Genomic DNA, 19,716 nt, shown 5'->3' with positions numbered 1-19,716 from the left:
GACTCAAACATGGGACGGCAGGCGGCCATGGCAACAAACAGGGTAAGGGAGAGGGATACCGGGCTGTGGTGGGAATGAACTGCGGGTGAATAGCCGCCTTCTCAGCAAACTGCGTCCCAGAGTCCCATCCATAACTGCCGGCACCTCCTCCCTCACAGGCAGACTGGGCCCCACAGTGGGCTCCCAGGAACCCTGACTGGAAGGTCAGGCGGGCACGGAAAGAGGGTCCCCTCCTGCTGTGGGGACCAGAGCCCAGGGGTGGCAAGGGGGCTAGACAGCTGTGAGCTCCAGCAGGTCCTCAGGAGACGGGGAGGGGACTGCTGGGCCAGCAGCTCAGGACTTGCCTGGGACAGAGCGCATCGAGGGAGGGGGCTCAGGCCCCACTGAGCTCAGAGATATTCTTAGAGCCTGAGTCAGCGGCAAATCGAGGCAAAGGATTCTTGCCTTGCCTGTCCAGGCAGCAGTGAGAAGCCAAATGGGAACACTACGCCCCGGGCTATCCTCCTTCCTGAATCCAGAGTAAACACACAAAGCCGGCTTCCTCGAGGACATTTCTTGGCCTCTCCTGGTCTGGGGAGGTCCAGGGTCCCCCAGAGGGCGACCCACAGGACCCACAGCAAGGGGCTTCCCACCTGAATCCCTAGGCTGGGAGCCTTAGCAGGGTAAAGGCTGGGTCTGCATTTCCCATGGCCCCCCACACCCCTCTCCTGGGACAGGCTGGTGAGGAGCATCCCCCACGTGGCTAACTGCAAACAGCTGGCCTCAGCTCCCCGCAGGCATCAAAGGCTTCCGGCCTCCATGCCGCAGCCCCCACACTCACCCCCAGCTAAGGACACATCGCCCTGTGGGAAGGCAGAGCGTCTAGGACACGCAGGACCGGGGGAAGTCCCCACTCCCCCACCCATGGTCCACTGGGCTCCACGCCAATGACGAGAGGGACGACGCAGTTCTCAATGCAAGACTTTATTGGTTGGTGGGTCAGCAGCAGCACAGGTCTGAAGGACAGAGGTGGTGTGTTTATGGTGGAGGGACGGCGAACCCCGGCCCCGCCCTCTCGCCTGCACAGGCTTCCTGCCTAGAAGCGCAGCCAGAACATGCCGCTACGGATCCGGTTATAATCTGGAAGCTGTTCAATGGGGCCTGTGGGGAGAGGGTGGGGCGTCAGGGTGGGGTACCTGGGTGGTACAGGGACACCTGGCCCCGCGCCGCTCCCCACTCAGAGCTGCCCAGAGCAGCACAAGGCAGGCTTTAGTCGAAAGAGGGTAAAGAACATTCCTCCAGGGGGTGCTGAGCCTGCCCCTTCACGCTCTGGCCTCTGGAGCCCCACCCCACACGCGGAGGTGTCCGTTACCTGGCGGGTGTGGGGTATTGATGGAGGCACCTTGGCAGGGAGTCAGGGAGCTGCCAGGACAGGTTTTCTGAGCAAGAACTCCCTGGCAGCCAGGCAGTTGGGCAGAGCCTCTTGGGGGCCCCAACTTGCTGCTCCCAATGAAAGTTGGGGGAAGGGGGGAAGCAGAGGCAGAGGGGAGGCCCAGACAACAGCCTGAGGCGGCGGCCAGAAAGCGGACCTTCCAGGCCACTCACCAAATCCAGCCACTGCTGGGCACTGGTCGTAGAAGTACTTGGAGCAGACCTCACGCACCACCCTGGCGTCCACCTCCTACAGGACGATGCAGAGGGCACGCTGAGTGGCAAGGCCCCTGGGGACCGGTCAACAGCATCCAGCCAGCCAAGACCTTCCCCATGTACCGAGGAGCTGACCCCGCACCTGAACAGCGGCAGGGCTCCCCCGGGCCCCAGGCACCCGACAGCCACCCATGCCTCTGCCCTGCCCCCTGGGTTACACCACCGAGGCAGACCACACTGGAGGACACCGAGGTGCCCACAGGAGCAGTCTGCCTCAACTCCCCACCCTCTGCAAGTCGGCCAGCTCAAGACTCCCAAAGCCCTCTCCCCCAGGGGCCTGTTACCGCAATCCGGCTTTCCCACTCCGCCAGGGGAATGCGGCGGCCGTATGTCAGGAGACTGCGTCCGATGTCCTCACACACAGGAGTGGTGCCTGCAAGGGTGAAGGAAACTCACAGGCCCGCACCGAACCCCCAGCGCTCTGCGCTGACCTGGCGCTTGGCCTGACCCTAGACCACAATCCTCACCTGTACAACCTAACCAGTATCCATGGGCTTCTCGGGCCTGCCCACAAGGGGTCCCTGAAACCCCAGGCCCCCGGGGAAGGGGCAGCGGTGGGACATGACGTGGCCGCCAACGTCGTCCTTGCCAGTCTCGCTCAGGGGCACTGGTCGCGCTGGGACTGTCACCGCCTGTACCCACCCCACCCCTCGCTGCAGGGCTGCAGGACTCACCATCCAGATGAGACACCAGAGCGTTTCGGAGGAGGTTTTTGCCACGGACCACCTCGCTCTCTGTGGCGCTGGTGCACAGGCGCATCCTAGGGCAGGGGCGGGGTGGGAGTCACCCTGAGAGATGCTGCAGCCCCCGAGCCCCCCACCCGCCGGGGCCAGCAGCAGCAGGCCGCCACTCACCACTGGCCCTGCAGGACGAACATCATGTCGTCGATGCTCATGTGGTCGCAGACGAAGTGCGCGCCCAGCAGCCCGGTGTCTGCGTAGCAGATGTTGAAGGTCTGGAAACTCTGGCACAGCTTGTCGGTCACAGCAACGGAAGCCAGTGGGCTGGACAGGTGCTACCAGGGGCCAGGGTGGTCAGCACCCACCCTCCTCTCTGCCACCCGCCCCCCTGAACCCAACAGGATGAGTGCCCGGTGTCCAGTTGCCCCTCTTCCCTGACGAGGTCCCCTCCCATGCCCACTCACCATGCCGCCACCGTAGGTGCAGTCGTAGTGGCCGATGATGGCGTTGGCCACCTGGAGGGCCACGTTGTCCGGGTTGGCCCAGCCAGGCCCCTCCACTGCGATGGCCACGTGGGCCAGAGGCAGGCCGTCCTCACGGTGGCGGATCTGAAACGGGACGTGCCAAAGCTGAGGGACAGCCAGACCTCCCCAGGGATGGCAAAGTTGCCAACTGTGGCTGGGAGCATGTGCACGCGAGTGTGACCACGTGTGCCTGGGAGGCAGCAGCCGTGGGACCCCGGCCCGACTCCCAAGGCACCCCCGGAGTCATGAAAGAGCCAGGCACACGGGAGCACCACCCCCGCCCACCCCACAGCCTACCTCACTGCCGGTGAAGCGGCACGGAGTGAGAGTGGGCACAGCGTCCTCGTCGTACGTCCCGGAGAGGCCGCTGAAGTGCTTCTGGGCGAGGTCGAGCAGCTGCCGGTGCTCCAGCCCTGCAGAGATGGACAGCGTGCTTACCCGTCATCTGGGCCCAAGATGCAGGGTCTGGGATGCCACACAGAGGCGGAGGAGACCCCATGTCCTGCCTCGATGGAAGACCCCCCAAGACAGGACTATCAGGACAAGGTGAGGGAAGAGGACCCTCCACAGACTCACTCCAGCTCGGCAGCAGGCGGGGCAGGCCCCCTAGGGCCCAACAGCTCCCACCACCTCGGCCACAAGGAAGCAGCACACGCCGGGCTGAAGGACGGGCCCTCATGTGATGCACGGTACCACACACAAGACTGGTGCCCCCTGGGCATAATGCCACCCATCCTGCCTCGCCCCTCCAGCCCTTCCTCAAGCAGATTCTTTAGGGCTGGCGGGTGAGAGGGCACAAAAAAACGCCATGCAGGGCTGTGACCAGCTCTGGGGTCCCTGTGCCAAGGACATGGAGCAGCAATGTCACAAACTCACGTCTCATGCCCTGCCGGACCTCCCCTCCACCAGAGGCTTCCGCTGCCCCAGCCCCCCAACCAGCAGGCGCTGTGGTAGGAAGCAGCGGCCCCAGCTACAGGCCGCCAGGTGCCTTTGCCTTTTATTCCTTCCTTCCTTGAGCTCAGATCCTGCAGGTGTGATGTGTCAGGAGCTCAAACTGCTCTTGGTTCACTAGCCCCAAGGTCACCAGCCAAGCTCCTCCTATCAGTCTCTCCTGTCCAGCCAGCTGCCGTTAAGTTGGGGCGGCATCCTTGACCTGCTCCTGTCCCCTCCTGGCTCAGACGTCCAACAGGCTTCCACCTACAAACCCATCTCGAGTTCATCCACTTCTCTCCCTTCCTCCTGCCACCTCCCACCAGGCACCTGCCGCAAGCCCTCCTTGCATCCGCCTGCTTCCGCTCTGGCCCCGACATGGCAGCAGCTGCTGTTGTTCAGTCGCTAAGTTGTGTGCAACTCTGCGACCCCACGGACTGTAGCCCACCAGGCTTCTCTGTCCATGGGATTTTTTTCAGGCATGAATACTGGGGTGGGTTGCATTTCCTTTTCCAGGGGATCTTCTTGACCCAAGGATCAAAGCCACGTCTCCTGATTCATTACAGCGGAGCCACCAGGGACGCCCACGTGGCCGCAGAGCAAGCCTCCAATCACAGAGCAGCCCGTGACACCGCCCTGCCCCTCTGCACAGACCCCCGCTCCCCATGTAATTATACCCCATCACTCTTCAACCCTCTGTTCAAATGACACGTGCTTCAGAAGCACCTCCCTAACCTCTGAGTCCCCCACAAAAATCCACCAACCACACCATGCCTTCCTTTCAGGGCACTTTCCATCTACCATCCGACGTCCAGTTTCCCACTGACAAGGCCATGAGGAACAGGCTGGAGGCCTGAATCTCCCCCCAGCATCAACCTGCGTCTCCAAGGACCAGGTGAGGCTGAGAAAGTCCTGAGGCCTGCAGAGGCCAGCAGGCCAACTGAGGCGTGCATGAAACGCGAGCCGCAGCCCCAGGCAGCAGCAGAATCCCACCCCACCTCAGAGAGCACAGGACCGAGATCACAGCCCTCAAGGACAGGACAGGGCGGGACCAAGGTCTGCGGGAATGGAGGATCCCCCACAGTCAGAACCAGGAGACCTGGCCCTGCTAATCAAGGCCGCAGCCCAGCCCAGCCCAACCCCCATTACCACAGAGCTTTAGCCAGCCCACTGCTCACCTCCAGCTGCTGCCAACACCATTCGGGGGGCCTTGTAATGCCGGCTGAGGTACTCGGTCAGGTCTGCCCGCGACAGCTTCCTGCAAGACACACCACCAAGGGGTCAACACTGCTCCCAAACCGCAGTGATGTGGGTCACACAAAATGGGGCTGAGGAGAGAGACAAGGAGACGCGGCTTCACTGGATCCTTGCCCCGTCTCTGGCACTTGCCACTCTGGGGCCAAGAAGGCAGCCTTCACTGGGGCCTCTCATGTCCAACTTTAGGACAGGCTTGGAGTCCCCTCCAAGGAGGGTGTGGGCTGACATGGGGGCTTGAGGGGCAGCAGCAGGGCTCCTCCTACCAGAGGACAAGAAGCCACGTGGAGGGACCCCCAGAGCACCCTCCTTCAGGCTGGTAGGACACACACATGGAAACAAAGCCCGCAGTTTGAGTGGGGACCACACAAACATTCAAGAAGACTCCTGGGGAACACGTGACAACACAGAAAATGTCTCCAGTTGTGTGAATTAGGAAAATAAACAGCAGAGGCACTCGGCCAACTAAATGCAAACTTCTGCAGCTGCGGCCTGCCCAGGCCCCAGTAAGGGGACGACCTGCCCCCTGGACCGGCCAGCTCGCACCTTACATTCTCACTGGGCCCCTCCACGGACTGGGCTAGAGGTGTGCCCTGGAAGGCCGTGGCGTGCAGGTAGTTGAAGACCACGTCCCGCATGGACGTGTCATTCTCCTGCAGCTCCTGCAGGATCACGTCCCGCTCCTTCTCAATCTGGGAGTCCTCGAGGCTGCAGTTCTGCACGATGTCGGCCAGGAGCTCTACAGCTGGGTGCAAGGAGGACAGATGTGGAGACAGTGACAGCATAAACCCCCCAGGCCTGACCCCCTCGGTGCCAAGGCCCTTCTTTAAGGGTCACCCCATTCTTCAGTCAGGCCAGGGGCTCCCGAGCACCTGTCCTCTGCACCCCCGGAGTCCTACCGCATGCTGGCCTCGCCCTCCAGGCTTACCTTTTGGCAGGTCCTTTGATAACGCCTTAATGTAGTAAGCTGTGTGCTCCCGGGTGCTGTAGGCATTAAGATGGGCCCCCATGCTCTCCACTTCCTTCTCCAAGGCATTGCCAGGCCGATTCTTTGTTCCCTGGAACCAGACAGGAGCCACATGGGAGCCCAAGATCCCCCATCCTCATAGGCTGAAGTGCCAGCAGGACCACTGGTCCACAGGTAGCGCCCTCAGCAAAGACTCTGGGGTTGCAGGGCCCAGAATCTGTGCTCACCAAGTGCTCAGCAGGCCTTAAGCTGATCAAGGCTACAGCATCGTGGACCGACAGAATGGAGACATCCCGGGGCCAGGGTAGAAGGGCATGCCCAAAGCAAGTGTTACCTGAAATCCAGCATCCCCAACCAAGAGGGGGGACAGCTCAGGGGGGGCGCATGTGACTGCAGAGCACCCATACCAGCCTGACCTCACCAGCACTCGCTTACTGACAGTCACAGTCAGGTGACCTCACACCCGTGCTCTGGCGATGCTACTCCCCACTCTCCTTCACACCATTTATGACTCTGTGTGTGCGCCAGGGGCCTCTGTGGGGTTCAGCCTTCGTCCTGCGTGTGTGTGTGTGAGTACTGCTGTTCAATGACACACACCTGCATGCTGAGACTGACACGCACATCTGTGACGCTGGAGCTGGCTAGCTGCCCATTCCTGCTCCACACCCTCACCAACCCTGTATCTTCTCTATTTTTCTCATTCGTTTAGACACTCAGTGTCTACTCCATGCAAACACAGGGTGGCTAAGGGGTTGTTCTCATCCTCACGAAAGCTCCTACTCGATTCCACAAATCAGAGATACACAGCATTTTACAAAAACTAAGTTGCTGGGCTTGTTACAGTGTATGTGTACATCCACAATTCTACGTCCACGCAGGCAAACAACACAGGCCTGGCTTCTGGTGAAGAGCAGGGCTCCCATGCTCCTTGGGGTTTTTCTGGCTCTGGGGGCCTTGTGCAGGGGTTTACCAGGTAGGCGCTCACTCAGGAGAGGGCTGGCCCATGGGGCGTCTCCCAGGAAAGCCAGACAGAGATGGCTTCCCTCCACCCCCTTGCTAAAAGTCCTAAGTGAGGAGGCTAACTTTTCTGACTTGCGCACTCAGGAGCGACAGCAGGAAGCCCTCAGTACAGGGGAGATGCAGGACTGTAGGAGCCTCACCTTGAAAGCCAGATGCTCCACAAAGTAGCCAGCCCCGTTGTTCTTCTCAGTCTCGTAACGGCTGCCGGCATCAATCCATACCCCCACCTGGACAAGAGATCACCAACAAAGGTAACAAACAGAACAGACCCCAGTCCCCACTCACACCCAACCCTGCGGGATCCAGAACAAGCCCCAGACAGGGGCTCACGGTTCCAGGCGGGGGAAGACGTTCTCAGTAAGCCCCGAGATCGGACGCTCGGGCACCAGCTGACTGACTAGTCACACTGCATCACCTCTATCTAGTCCTTGCTCTAGTTTCTGACTGGTGACGAGACTCCCAGGGAGGCTTCTAACTGCACATTCACCTGTCCCACCACTGCAGAAAATTCTTAAAATTCAATCTCACTTTTCAGTTGATTGTTTCTTCTTGGCAAACTACTAATCAGTTGCAAACAACTTTTTTTCTCCTTCCTAAAAATTACACCATCTTTTTGTTCTGGAGATTGCGTTCTTTCGCCATTAGAGGAGGCTCATTCATACTTAAAAAATCTTTTTAATCAGACCTGGACACCTAACACTGCCAACACACCTTGGCACCCAATGAGAGATTCTTATAATTTTAATAGCTTCCTTGTGTGCTGTGAAATGCACATCACACTACTCACCCCCATGGTAACACAGATCTAATCTTTTCTTTTACTATTTGTATCATAGCTGATTGAAAATGCTCACCCTAAGAGATGTACATGTATGCTGTGTACCATAAATTCTTACATGAACAACATCTACTACCCATCTAACATCTTCAACAGATGCGTTTTATAATCCACAGTATTCCTTGATTACAACTGGCAGCATCCTTTCTCTGGCACTTGAGCACAGCCGTGCTCCTTAAGATCAAGGGCATCTTTTGTTTCATTTTTGCTCTCAGTCGCTAAGTCGCACCCGACTCTTTGTGACCCCATGGACTGTAGTCTGCCAGGCTCCTCTGCCATGGGATTTCCCAGGCAAGAATACCACAGTGCGTTGCCATTTCCTTCTCCAAGGGATCTTCCGGACCCAGGGATCGAACCCATTTCTCTTGTGTCTCCTGCATTAGCAGGTGGGTTCTTTTGCCCCTGAGCCACCTGGGAAGCCCTGGGCATCTTAGTGTCCATGAAATACAGCATTCTCAATCAAGTTTTCTTAACAGGCTGTGTGTCGGCTTATACAGGTGTCATGTAGTAAGAAAGTGGCCCATCACTTTTTGCAGTGTTCAGTCACAACCTGTATCACAGGGCATTATTCCTGGAAAACTCAAAGAATTTACCAATCAAACCACTTGCAGAGGGCGTGGGGGTGGAATGAGAACGAGAAAGATCGCCTCTTGAGAATCTTCTCTCCTGTTTACCTAACCAAGATATCTATCTTTGAGCCAATCTTCAGGAAAATTATCCATTTAACTGGAATTTTCAAGTGGTTTTCTTTTGCAATACATTTCCAATCTAGCCAAGGGATTACGACTTTGGGCCATGAGGCTGGCAATTACCTAAGTCTCTGAATCCCATTTTCCTCATTGAAGGATGACTTCTTTCATATGGGCTGCTAAAAAAAAAGCTGAAAAGGGGGTTGGCCTCCTGACTGGCAGGCATCACAGGCTAAATGAGTGTTGCTTTAGTGAGAACTGCCTCCATGGGTAGAATCGCGACTGTAGTGGGAGGATCCATCCTCAGGGTGACTGAGGAGAGTCTGACCGAAACCACAGAGCCCAAGGTCACACCCCGACCTGGGAAAGGAGGCCGTGCCCCATACGGAGGCGCCCTCCTGACAGCGGACTCCGCTCACCGTGCAGGTAGGCTGGGAAGACTGCTCCGAGGCCACTCGCAGCCCGTTGTCCAGCTGGCTGACCTGCGTCTCTGGCACGCTCTGGAGGGCCTGGGCATAGGTGGCGGTGCCCCTCAAGTCAGACGACCTCAGCAGGGCCGGCTGTTGGAAAAGGGCGACCGGGACTGAGGACTAGAATAGGGGGTCGCTCCTCAGCTTGCAGGCCTGCAGTGTGGGATCCCCATCCCCGTCCTCAGGCGGTCCACGAGACTCCCATTCACGCCCTCGGCCGTGACCTTCCCACGGCCCTGACCCCGCGACCTCCCCATTCTCCACGGGCACTAAGAGCCCGCCCCTGGTCCGCGTTCCGAAGCCCCGCTCCCCACAGCTCTGCGCTCTCGTTGCCACCTCACCGAGCGGCGGGTGCGCAGCAGCACTCGCGTCCCGGCGCCAGCTGCCCGGCAAACCGCGGAAGCCGCCATCTTCTAAGCCACAGTGGACGCCGGGCCGCGCCACGCATGCGTAGAGGCGCCAGGCGCAGGCGCAGTACTGGGGTCTTGGCGCTCGGCCGCCCCCTGGCGGAGGAGACCGAAAATATTCATTTACTCCCTGCAGGTCGCTGCTTCCTGTCTTCGCGTCCCTGGGTACCAGCGCACATCAATGCCCCTGGCTAGGCATCGTCCTGCTCAGGTCTGTTCTGGATCCAGTTCATCTTCCCCCTTCACTCGTGGAAGAGTGCCCGACGTTTCTTACGAACCGTGGGCGCCTCGACTGCACTGAGTGCTCGGAGTGGGCGAGCGGGCCGGAAGCGCAAGCACAGCGTGTTTGCGAACCGCAACCCCAGGGCTAAAGCACCAGGCTGGAACCTAGGACTGCTGGGCGACTATTGAAAAGTCACGGTTTTCTTTTTAAAGGAACCGAGTAAATTCAGATGGTTGATATGGAAAGAATTTAGCAATATATTGCTAAGAAAAAAGGAACCATTTTAGAGACTAATTTGTGAAAAAGATTCCTTGTTTGGAAAACAAAACACACAAGAGGACTTGCATAGACAACATAGAGAATTCCTAAAAACTCACTGTAAAGTCTCAGTCAGATGACTTACAGAAAATAAATTCATGGGAAGGGGAAAGAGGCTACCATTTTCACACTTCTGTTTTCTTTTAATACATGATTTAAAATTTTTAGGGAATTCTCTGGCAGTCCAGTGGCTAGGACTTGGCGCTTTCACTGCAGTGGCTGGGATTCAATCCCTTGTTGGGTGACTTAAGATCCTACAAGCCGCTATGCATGGTCAGAAATTTTTAAAAAAAAAGTTAAATAAAACTTTTATTAAAAGTATTTGTTGCTTTTGCAATAATGGCATATTTCTGAACTGAACTTCCTTATACAGGTATGTGAGATTTTTTGTGACCTTTCAAAATATCACTCAATGAAAATAGAACTTTCTTTTATGAAAATGAAACAGAAGGGGCTTCCCTGGTGGCTCAGTGGTAAAGAATCCACCTGCCAGTGCAGAAGACACTGGTTTGAGACCTCATCTGGGAAGATCCCACATGCCAAAGAGCAATTAAGCCCATGCAGCACAACTGTTGAGTCTGTGCCCCAGAGCCCTTGTGCCACAACTGTTGAAGCCCCCACACCCTAGAGCCCCTGCTTGGAACAAGAGGGCATCACCACAGTGAGAAGCCTGAGCACCCCGAGGAGGAGCAGCGCTGGCACACTGCAGCTAGAGAAAGTCCATACAGCAACGAAGACACAACACAGCCAAAAATAAACAAGCAAAATTATGTTAAACATCACAGAGAAGATGCTTAAGTGTGCACTGATTAATATCTTGTAAACTAAAATGACATTATCATGTAGAAGTACAGTGTTTTTTTTAATTACTGGTGTTTAGAACCATGTTATATTTACAGAAAATCTGAGCAGAAAGTACAGAATTTCCCATATACACCTGCCCACATACAGCCATGCACAATTTGCCTTATTAATATCTTACCTTACTCTGATAACTTTGTTAGAATTAATGAATCAGTATTGACACATTTATTATTACTAAAGTGCAAAATTCTTGGACTTCCCTGGTGGCTCAGCTGGTAAAGAATCCGCCTGCCATGTGGGAGACCTGGGGTCGATCCCTGGGTTGGGAAGATCTCCTAGAGAAAGGAAAAGCTACCCACTCCAGTATTCTGGCCTGGAGAATTCCATGGATTGTATAGTCCATGGGGTTGCAAAGAGTAGGACATGACAGAGCAACTTTGACTTGATAGTTTATTCAGATTCCCTTAGTTCATTGTCATCTGATGCCCTTTTTTGTTCTAGGATCCTGTCCAGGATACCACATTACATTTCATTGTCATGATTTCTTAGGCTCCTCTTGCTGTGACAATTCCTTCCAGTGACCAGCACACTGCGTACCTTCCTTCCAGCAGTGTGCCTGCGCGCAGTCATTTCAGTCGTGTCCAACTCCTTGCAACCACATGGACTGGAGCCCACCAGGCTCCTCTGTTACTGGGATTTTCCAGGCAAGAATACTGGACTGGTTGCCATTTCCCCTTCCAGGGGATCTTCCTGACCCAGGGATTGAACCCACATCTCCTGCATTGCAGGCAGATTCTTTACCCACTGAGCCACCTGGGAATCCCTCCAAAGAGCTCACTGCCTCCAATTCCTCTCCTCCCACTCTCTCCCAAAGCCACTCCAAGTCCACCCCTATTCATTCTTCCAAAACCACCCCCTATTCATTCCTCCAAAACCACAGCTGTAAAGGTCATCCGTGAACTCCAGGTTGCTAAATCCAGTGGCCAGTTCTCAGTCTCGTTTAACCTGGTTGGACACATTTTCCTCCTTAGAGCCTCATCTCTTCTCCACGTTTATTTCCCATTCTTTCCTACTGTCCCACCTCCCTGGACACTCCTCCTTAGGTCCTCTGCTAATTCTGCTTCACCTCCGACTTATAGACAATGAGTGCCCAGGGCTCAATCCTGGCACCTCTTCCCTTCCTGATCAAAGCCTTCTCTCTGGTCACCTCATCCAGTCCCATGGCTTCAGTGCGTCTACACCAACAGAGGCTCCTGTATTCCCATCATCTACTCACCGTCTCCCCTGGAGAGCTAACAGACATTTCGATTTAACATGCTAAACTCTTTGCTTTCCCTCCCAAACTTGTTCCTTCCATAACTGTCTTCATCTCAGTAAATGATGCTTCCATTAGCCAAGTTGCTCAGGCTGAAAATCTAGGACTCGTCCTTGACTCCTCTGTCTCAAAATCCACACCCAGCACCTACCCCCCCCCCCACCCCTGCTTCCTCACCTCCCCCTGATACCCTGGGGTGAGAAGGGAAGGACAAAGACAACCAGGAAGTGTGATGTGGTAGATGCTGTTTCAAGAGATTGGTCAAAAAGGAAATGCTACTAAAAGGTCAAGTATAAGTAATGGTCATTGCAATGATTTGGCAAGAGTCTTGGATGAGTCACTGATTTTCTGAAATTTACTTGGCATATGGGGGGAGGTGAGATCAAAATATCTTCCCCCCCTAAATTGCAAGCAGATTTTTGTAACAAGTTTTATTTTGTTTTGTTGGCCATGCCGTGCTGTACACAGGATTGAATCCACGCCCCCGGCAGTGGCAATGTGGAGTCCTAATCACTGGACCAGCAGGGAAGTGCTGGAACACCAATTCTTGACTAGGCCGCCTTTCTCTATCCATGTCTGGGACTCCTTTTATTTCCCCCAGAAATTCTCAAAACTATAAAGCAGGTCCACGTAGGCTGTCTGAGAGGGCTCTAACACTCACCTTATTCTTCTCACTCAATATTTGTTTGATATACACTTAAGCTTATCGGTCTTGAGTTATTCTTTTTATGTGTTTATCTTAGTGTTTAAATCATGCTAACATGTACATAACATTTAGCATCTGTATTATTACATCTTAATTATTACACAGTTAAGTGTGTATTAATTACAGTGGTATTAATTACATTCAAAATGCTGTGCAGGGAATTCCCTGGCAGTTCAGTGGTTATAACTTGGTGTTTTCACTGCCAAAGCCTAGGTTCAATCCCTGGTCTGGGAAGTAAGATCCTGAAAGCTGTGTTATGTGGCAAAAAAATATATACATATATATTATGCAACATTACCACTATCTACTTTCAAAACTTTTCTTCATACCAAACAGAAACTGTATTTCCATTAAGCAATAACTCACCATTTCCACTTTCCTTGAATCTCTAACCACCTCTATTCTACTTTCTGTCTCAATGAACTTGTCTATTCTAGGTACTTTGTATAACTGGGATCATACAGTATTTGTTGTTTAAAAGATAACAGGCCCAAAATAGAGTCGCTTATGCTAAGCAGCATGCCACCAAACCAAGTCTTAATTTTAGCTTGGGCCCTCCTAGAAATTAACTCTTAAAGCAGTTGAGCAGGAATCACCTGATCAATACTACTTCATCTGCCTAATAAACCATGCCATTCCCTAAAGGACAAGAAATTTGCAGTAACCAACTGCTTTTTTTTTTTTTTGCCAACTATAATATCTTTGTTCATACTCCCTTTTACCTATAAAAGTCTTCCACTTTTGTTCAGATCCTGGGAGTTCTTTTCTTTTGTAATATTTATCTATTTACTTACTTGGGTGGTTGTGCCAGGCCTTAGTTGCTGTACACCCGCAGAATCCTTAGTTGTGGCCCAGGGATCAAACCCAGGCCTCCTGCATTGGGAGTGTGGATCTTAACCCCTGAGCCACCAAGAAATGGTGGAACTCTTTCCTATCTGCCAGACTGGATGTGCCTGATTTGAATCAAATTTTGTTCAAATAAACTCTTAAAAATTTCAGCATGCCTCCGTTTATTTTTCAACATTGTCCTTTTATGTTTGGCTTATTCCACTTAGCATGATGTTTATCTGTTCATCTGTAGGCAGACATGGCCTCTTTCCACCTTTTGGTTATTGTGAATAATGCTACACTGAACGCCCACTGACATACAAGCATCTGTGTGAGACCCTGCTTTCAATTATTTTGGTATTTACAGAGGAGTGGAATTGCTGGGTCATATGGTAATTCTATTCGTAGTTTTTTAAGTAATCACCAAACTGTTTTCTAAAAGCGGTTGTGCCATTTTACATCCCTGCCAGCAATGCAGGAGTGTTCTAATTTCTCATATTTTCACCAATATTTGTAATTTTCCATTTTTTCCCTCATAATAGCCATCCTAATGGGGGTGACTGGAGAAGGCAATGGCACCCCACTCAGTACTCTTGCCTGGAAAATCCCATGGACAGAGGAGCCTGATAGGCTGCAGTCCATGGGGTCGCTACTAGTTGGACATGACTGAGCGACTTCACTTTCACTTTTCACTTTCATGCATTGGAGAAGGAAATGGCAACCCACTCCAGTGTTCTTGCCTGGAGAAACCCAGGGACGGGGGAGCCTGGTGGACTGCCGTCTATGGGATCGCACAGAGTCGGACATGACTGAAGCGACTTAGTAGCAGTAGCAGCAGCAGCAATGGGGGTGACATCATATCTCACTGTGGTTTTGATTTGTATTTTCATAGTGACTAGTGATGTTGAGCATCTTTTCAGGCGGTATTGGCCACTTGTATATCTCCTTTAGATAATCTATTCAAGTCCTTTGCCCATTCTTGAATTTGATTGGTTGATGTCATTGAATTGTAGGAATTCTTTGGGTATCCTGGATATTAGTCCCTCGTTAGATATACAATTTGCAAATATTTTCTCCCATTTTGTGAGCTCTCTTTTGACTGCCTTGATAATTCTTTGATGTACAGATTTTTTATTCTGATGAAATCCAATTTATCTAATTTTTCCCCATTACCTGTTCTTTTAATGTCAACCTTAAGAAATCATTGCTTTCTCCAAGAGTATGAAAATTGCATCTATGGTTTCTTCTAAGAGTTTTATAGTTTTAACTTTTCAATATAAATCTTTGATCCTTTTATTTGTATATGATGTCAGGTAAGGGTTTAACTTCATTCTTTTGCATGTGGATATTGAGTTTTCTCAGCACCATTTTTTGAAAAGATTCTCTTTTTCCCGTTAAATGGCCTTGGCACTCTTGAAAATCAACTGAACATACATGTGAAGATTTATTTCTGGGCTTTCTATTTTTCATTGGTCTATACGTCTTACTTGTGTGCCAATACCACACTGTTTTGATTCCAGTACATTTATAGTACAGCTTGGAAATCAGAAAGTAGGAGTCCTGCAACTTGGTTCTTCTTTTCCAAAATTGTTCTGGCTATTTAGTGTCCCTTGAGATTCCATATAAATTTTAGGATGGGCTATTCTATTTCTCTGACAAAACACTATTGGGATTTTCATAGGGATTACCTTGAATCTGTAGACCACTCTGGGTAGTATTGCCATTTTAACAGTATGAAGTCCTACAATCAAAGAACATGGAATGACTATTTATTTAGATTTTCTTTAATTTCTTTCAGCAGCATTTTGAAGCAAGAAGCAATCTGGCAGCACCTTCAGCACTTCCTTTGGAAATTTCATCTGCTAAGTATTCAAGTTCATCATTTACAAGTCCTGCTTTCCATTCAATATGGGTTATGATTCCACTAAGCTTCCCATGACTATTTAACAAAGATTCCTCTTACTCCTAGTTTCCAGTAACATGTTCCTATTTTTCTTCTGAGCCCTCTCTGGCAACATTCTTAATGTCCACATTTCGGCTAACAGCTGGTTGAAGACACTTTTGTCTTTTTCTGTTATGTTCACCGACTCAATGGACATGAATTTAAGCAAACTCCAGGAGATAGTGAAGGACAGGGAGGATTAGCCTGCTGCAGTCCATGGGGTCGCAAAGAGTTGGACACAACTTAGCAACTGAACAACAATTGTGCTGACATCCTTTCAGTCTTTGCTCACTGCTCAATTCCGCAGCCACTTCCACATTTTTAGGATTTGTTACAGCAGTACCTCTCACTCTTGATACCAACATCCATAGCAGCTTTCTACTGCTGCTACAACAAATCACTACAGACTTAATTGCTTAGAAGAAATCAAATTTATTATCTCACAGTTCTGTAGGCCCCAGATCCAATATGGATGTCATTGGGCTAAAATCAAGGCATGAGCAGGGCTGTTGTTTCTTTCTGGAGGCTCAAGCAGAGTATGTGCCCTTGGTCATTCAGGTTGTTGGCAGAACTAAGATCCTGGTGGTTGAAGGACTGAGATTTCTGTTTTCTTGCTGGCAGTTACCCGAGGGTCATTCCCAGCTTCTAGAGGCCAGCTGGATTCCTTGGATCTTTGGGTGGTGGAAGATCTCTGCCACCATCTTCAAAGCCAGCAGCAGAGGATTACTACCACACACTTTGACCAACTCTCCTGCCCTCCTCTTCCACTTCTTAGGGCTCATGCAATTACACTGGGCCCACCAAAATAATCCAGAACAATCTTCCCATTGTAATGTCTTTCAGCTTAATTCCAGCTGCAAAAATCCTTTCCGCTATGGACTGTAAAATATTTATAGATTCCATGGATATCTTGAGGACTATTATTCTGGCCTACTACAGACTCTCTTTGACCAACTCCGGCCCCCATCCCCAGCCTGCTCTCTCCTGTGCCTCAGAGTTCCTTCTCTCCCCTGAAATCCTGACCACCTTACAGTTCCTGCAACAGGTCAAAGTCTCTTTCCCCATCTGGCCCTTGTACGTGCTTATCCTTCTGCCTGGAGATCTCCTCCTCCTCTTATCACTCCACTCATCCTTCAGGTCCCAGCAATCAGCCCTGCTCCACCCCAACTGGGCTAGCATACCTCTCTGCAGAGAAATTGCCTTTTTGAGTCTGCTTCACCACCACCTCCACCCTCCCCTGTCTGTGAGTGGGTGAGGGAGGAGCCAGTTCTCTTCTGTACATCAGGAGATCCTGATGCCTAGCCTATGGTGGAGGAAGGGAAGAAGGGGGTGGTGAAGGTCCCTTGGGGAGCCCTCATCCCACTTCCAAGGGGTCTTAGAGCAAGAGCCACTTAGGTGCCTCCACGTGATTGAGATGTCATAAAGATGAAGGCTCCCAGGGCCCACCCTCTAACCGCCAGCCCCAGCTCAGGCCCCACAGACTCAACCAGCAGCCCTAGCTGACTCAGCCACATGGTCACCTCTGGGCTGCCCTCCCTGGACCACCCACATCTGCCCTGATGGCCAAATCTCCTCCCCACCACACTGGGGACCCCTGAGAAGCCCCAGAGGAGCAGTTGTATTTGTGAGCGTGATCCCTAAAGAGGAGGGCTGAGTTGGGATGGGGGGAGCATGGAGCAGTGTGAGCCAGCCCAGGCCCCACCTGCCCCGCCATTGAGGGGCACTGAGGCCTCGATGGGTCTGCTGGATCTAAAAGTAGGAAAGGGGCATGAGGTCCTGACAGGTCTGGAGAGAACGAGACACACTGGCCTGAGCCTTGTCCAACAAGCCACAACGAGCCACCAGGCAGAGAGAGGAAAGTGTTGGGTCACCCGGTCTGGGCGGGAGTCCCCTTTATTTGGGAGCGCTGCTGGGTGGCCAGACGCTGCAGGTAGCACTCGATATGGAGCAGGAGGGCATCCAGCATATGCAGGACGCCGAGGAGGAGGGTGCGGTCTGAGATCGGGCGCTGTCGTTTCCAAGTGGTGCAAGGGTGGGAGGCCAGCTGTGGATGCTGAGGACAGGACCAAGAGGCAGGAGTGAGAACACAGGGAAGGGACGGAGGCGTGCTGGGAAGTGGGGGCTTAGGGTGATGGAGGATCAGGGAGCAGCCCGATGTGGCCTCGTGTGGTCGTGGGGCCCATGCAGGCTGGGTGAGGGCTAGAGATATTACAGGGGGAAGACGGGACAGGTACCCCCCAGCACGGAAAGTGGCCAGGGGGAGGATGCGATAGGGTACCACCCACAGGAAATGGCCGGGGACTGTTGGCTGTGGACAGACGTAAGGCCCCTGGGGAGGAAGTGAAGGGTGGGGAGGGCGGCAGGAGACATGAGTGGGAACAGAGGTAGGAGGCAGTGGGGACGGAGCCCGGCTCACCTCGCTCTTAGAGGCCTGTGAACGCCGCCGCTGCATCAGCGCACGGCTGAGCATCAGCATCATGGTCGTGGTGACCGTGACCCCAGCCACTGGGTAGATGCGGTTCGTCCCCAGGCCCGTCCAGTAGCCGGGACAGCCCAGGCTGCTCTCACAACCCTCCAGGCTGCGTGGCTGGCACCCCCAGGGCTGTAAGTCCAGCCCCACCTGGTACCACATGGGCCGTGACCAGGCGTGGGTGCAGATGGGCCTCGTCAGCAGAAGCAGCCATGGGAGGAAGCAGTGCGTGTGCAGCATGGCTGCGGCAAGTGCCAGGGGCCAGAACCTGGGCGCCTGGCAACGGGCAAACACCCCTCCCCCGGGGGAGCAGGTGAGGCAGGAGGTTCCGGCTGGGCCCGCGCATTTCAGGAGGGGCAGCGCGGCCAGGAACCACGGGATGGGGGGGCAGGCTGGGGGTCCAGAACCGAAGGCATGCCCCCTCTCCCCTCCTCTTCACCTAGCATCCAACCCCTAAAATTCTAGCCCCCACAACTCCTAATGGGGCTCTCCACCAGCGACAGGCCGATCAAGCTGAGTGTAGACATGCTCCCTGCTTCCCAGACTCAGCCCCAAGGACCACTTGTGAACACCCAAAAATGCGGGCGCGTACTCTCAGGAAAAAAGCCTGAAGGCTCGCCCTGGCCTGTGAGGCGCTCCGTGCTCTGGTCTCCCCTGCTGACCCATGCAGACCACGCTGGTGTTCCTTGAACACATCCTACGCCAGCAGCACTGTCCAAAAAGATGACTGGATGGCAACTCAAGCGTCACCTGCTCCCTGAGCCTCCCTTTTAGAACCATCCTGGGTAACACAGTCCCGTCTCTCCCACGTGACCCTGCTTTATTTTCTTCAAAGCATCTCTAAGTACAGGTACACCTCAAGGATACTGTGCTTCAGTCCCAGCCCACCAAACAAAATACAGAGCGAGTCGCATGACTTTTTTCGGTTTTTCAGTGCATATAAAAGTTACATTTACACTACACAGCATTCTATGACGCATGGAATAGCATTATGTCTAAGAAAAAGTACATACCTTAGTAAAAAAAAAAATCACTTTATTGCTAAAAATTGAGAACCGTCATTGGAGCCTTTGGCAAGTCATAACACTAACAAAGATCACTGATCACAGATCCTCATTACAAATATAACAAAATTGAAAAAGTATGAAATATTGTGAGAATCACAATGTAACAGAGACACACAGTGAGCAACTGTTAGAAAAATGGTTATCAATAGACTGGCTCCAATGCAGGGTTGCCACAGACCTTCAATCTGTAAAAAAATAAAAAAATACAGCGCAAGACACAAAGTCTCCCTGTATCTACAGGTCTATGTGTGTGGTTTCCCTTCCACTCCAGCACCTACGCTTCACTTGACCAGTATTTACCCAGCACCTCCAGGTGCCAGGCACTGTTCCTTGTGGCTGGAGACTGTGACATCGTGACAGGCAGTGTGACCGAGTGAAAAAGCACCCTGACTTCCTGGGCAAGGATGTGGGGGGTGGAGGCAAGGACAGATGATTTGTGAACACAGAGCAAGGCACTGAAGGCCAGGAAGGAGACAGCCAGGCAAGGGGGGGCCCCCGTCCACAGGCCCAGCACCTGAAAAGGGCAGGCTCACGTGTTTCGGCAGGTGACGTGATCTAGCGCTGCCGCAAGCTAACTG

The 19,716-nt window shown here is 52.8% G+C and overlaps 2 protein-coding genes across 3 annotated transcripts; both read right to left on the bottom strand.

Moving 5' to 3' along the window:
• Positions 1-947: 947 nt before the first annotated feature.
• Positions 948-12,274, bottom strand: UQCRC1 (ubiquinol-cytochrome c reductase core protein 1). Of its 2 annotated transcripts, XM_069561232.1 has the most exons (14): positions 12,087-12,274; positions 9,400-9,561; positions 9,008-9,148; positions 7,202-7,288; positions 6,003-6,132; positions 5,621-5,819; positions 4,999-5,078; positions 3,188-3,303; positions 2,831-2,974; positions 2,541-2,701; positions 2,361-2,446; positions 1,971-2,059; positions 1,585-1,660; positions 948-1,140 (listed from the first exon to the last, which is right to left on the bottom strand). In XM_069561232.1, exons 2-14 carry the CDS (start codon positions 9,466-9,468, stop codon positions 1,076-1,078), a joined length of 1,443 nt encoding a protein of 480 aa, XP_069417333.1. In that variant the 5' UTR covers positions 9,469-9,561; positions 12,087-12,274; the 3' UTR covers positions 948-1,075. The 2 variants fall into 2 exon arrangements, with proteins under 2 accessions (XP_069417333.1, XP_069417332.1); XM_069561231.1 differs by lacking the exon at positions 12,087-12,274 and having other exon boundaries at positions 9,400-9,873.
• Positions 12,275-17,468: 5,194 nt separating this feature from the next.
• Positions 17,469-18,311, bottom strand: TMEM89 (transmembrane protein 89). The gene is made up of 2 exons (XM_069562441.1): positions 18,018-18,311; positions 17,469-17,654 (listed from the first exon to the last, which is right to left on the bottom strand). Exons 1-2 carry the CDS (start codon positions 18,309-18,311, stop codon positions 17,469-17,471), a joined length of 480 nt encoding a protein of 159 aa, XP_069418542.1.
• Between the last annotated feature and the right edge of the window lie 1,405 nt (positions 18,312-19,716).

This window comes from Ovis canadensis, chromosome 19, assembly GCF_042477335.2.
Source record: "Ovis canadensis isolate MfBH-ARS-UI-01 breed Bighorn chromosome 19, ARS-UI_OviCan_v2, whole genome shotgun sequence".
In the NCBI taxonomy this organism is placed as follows: domain Eukaryota; kingdom Metazoa; phylum Chordata; class Mammalia; order Artiodactyla; family Bovidae; genus Ovis; species Ovis canadensis.
The sequence above is the reverse complement of the archived record's forward strand: the minus strand, read 5'-3'. Positions and strand labels throughout refer to the sequence as shown.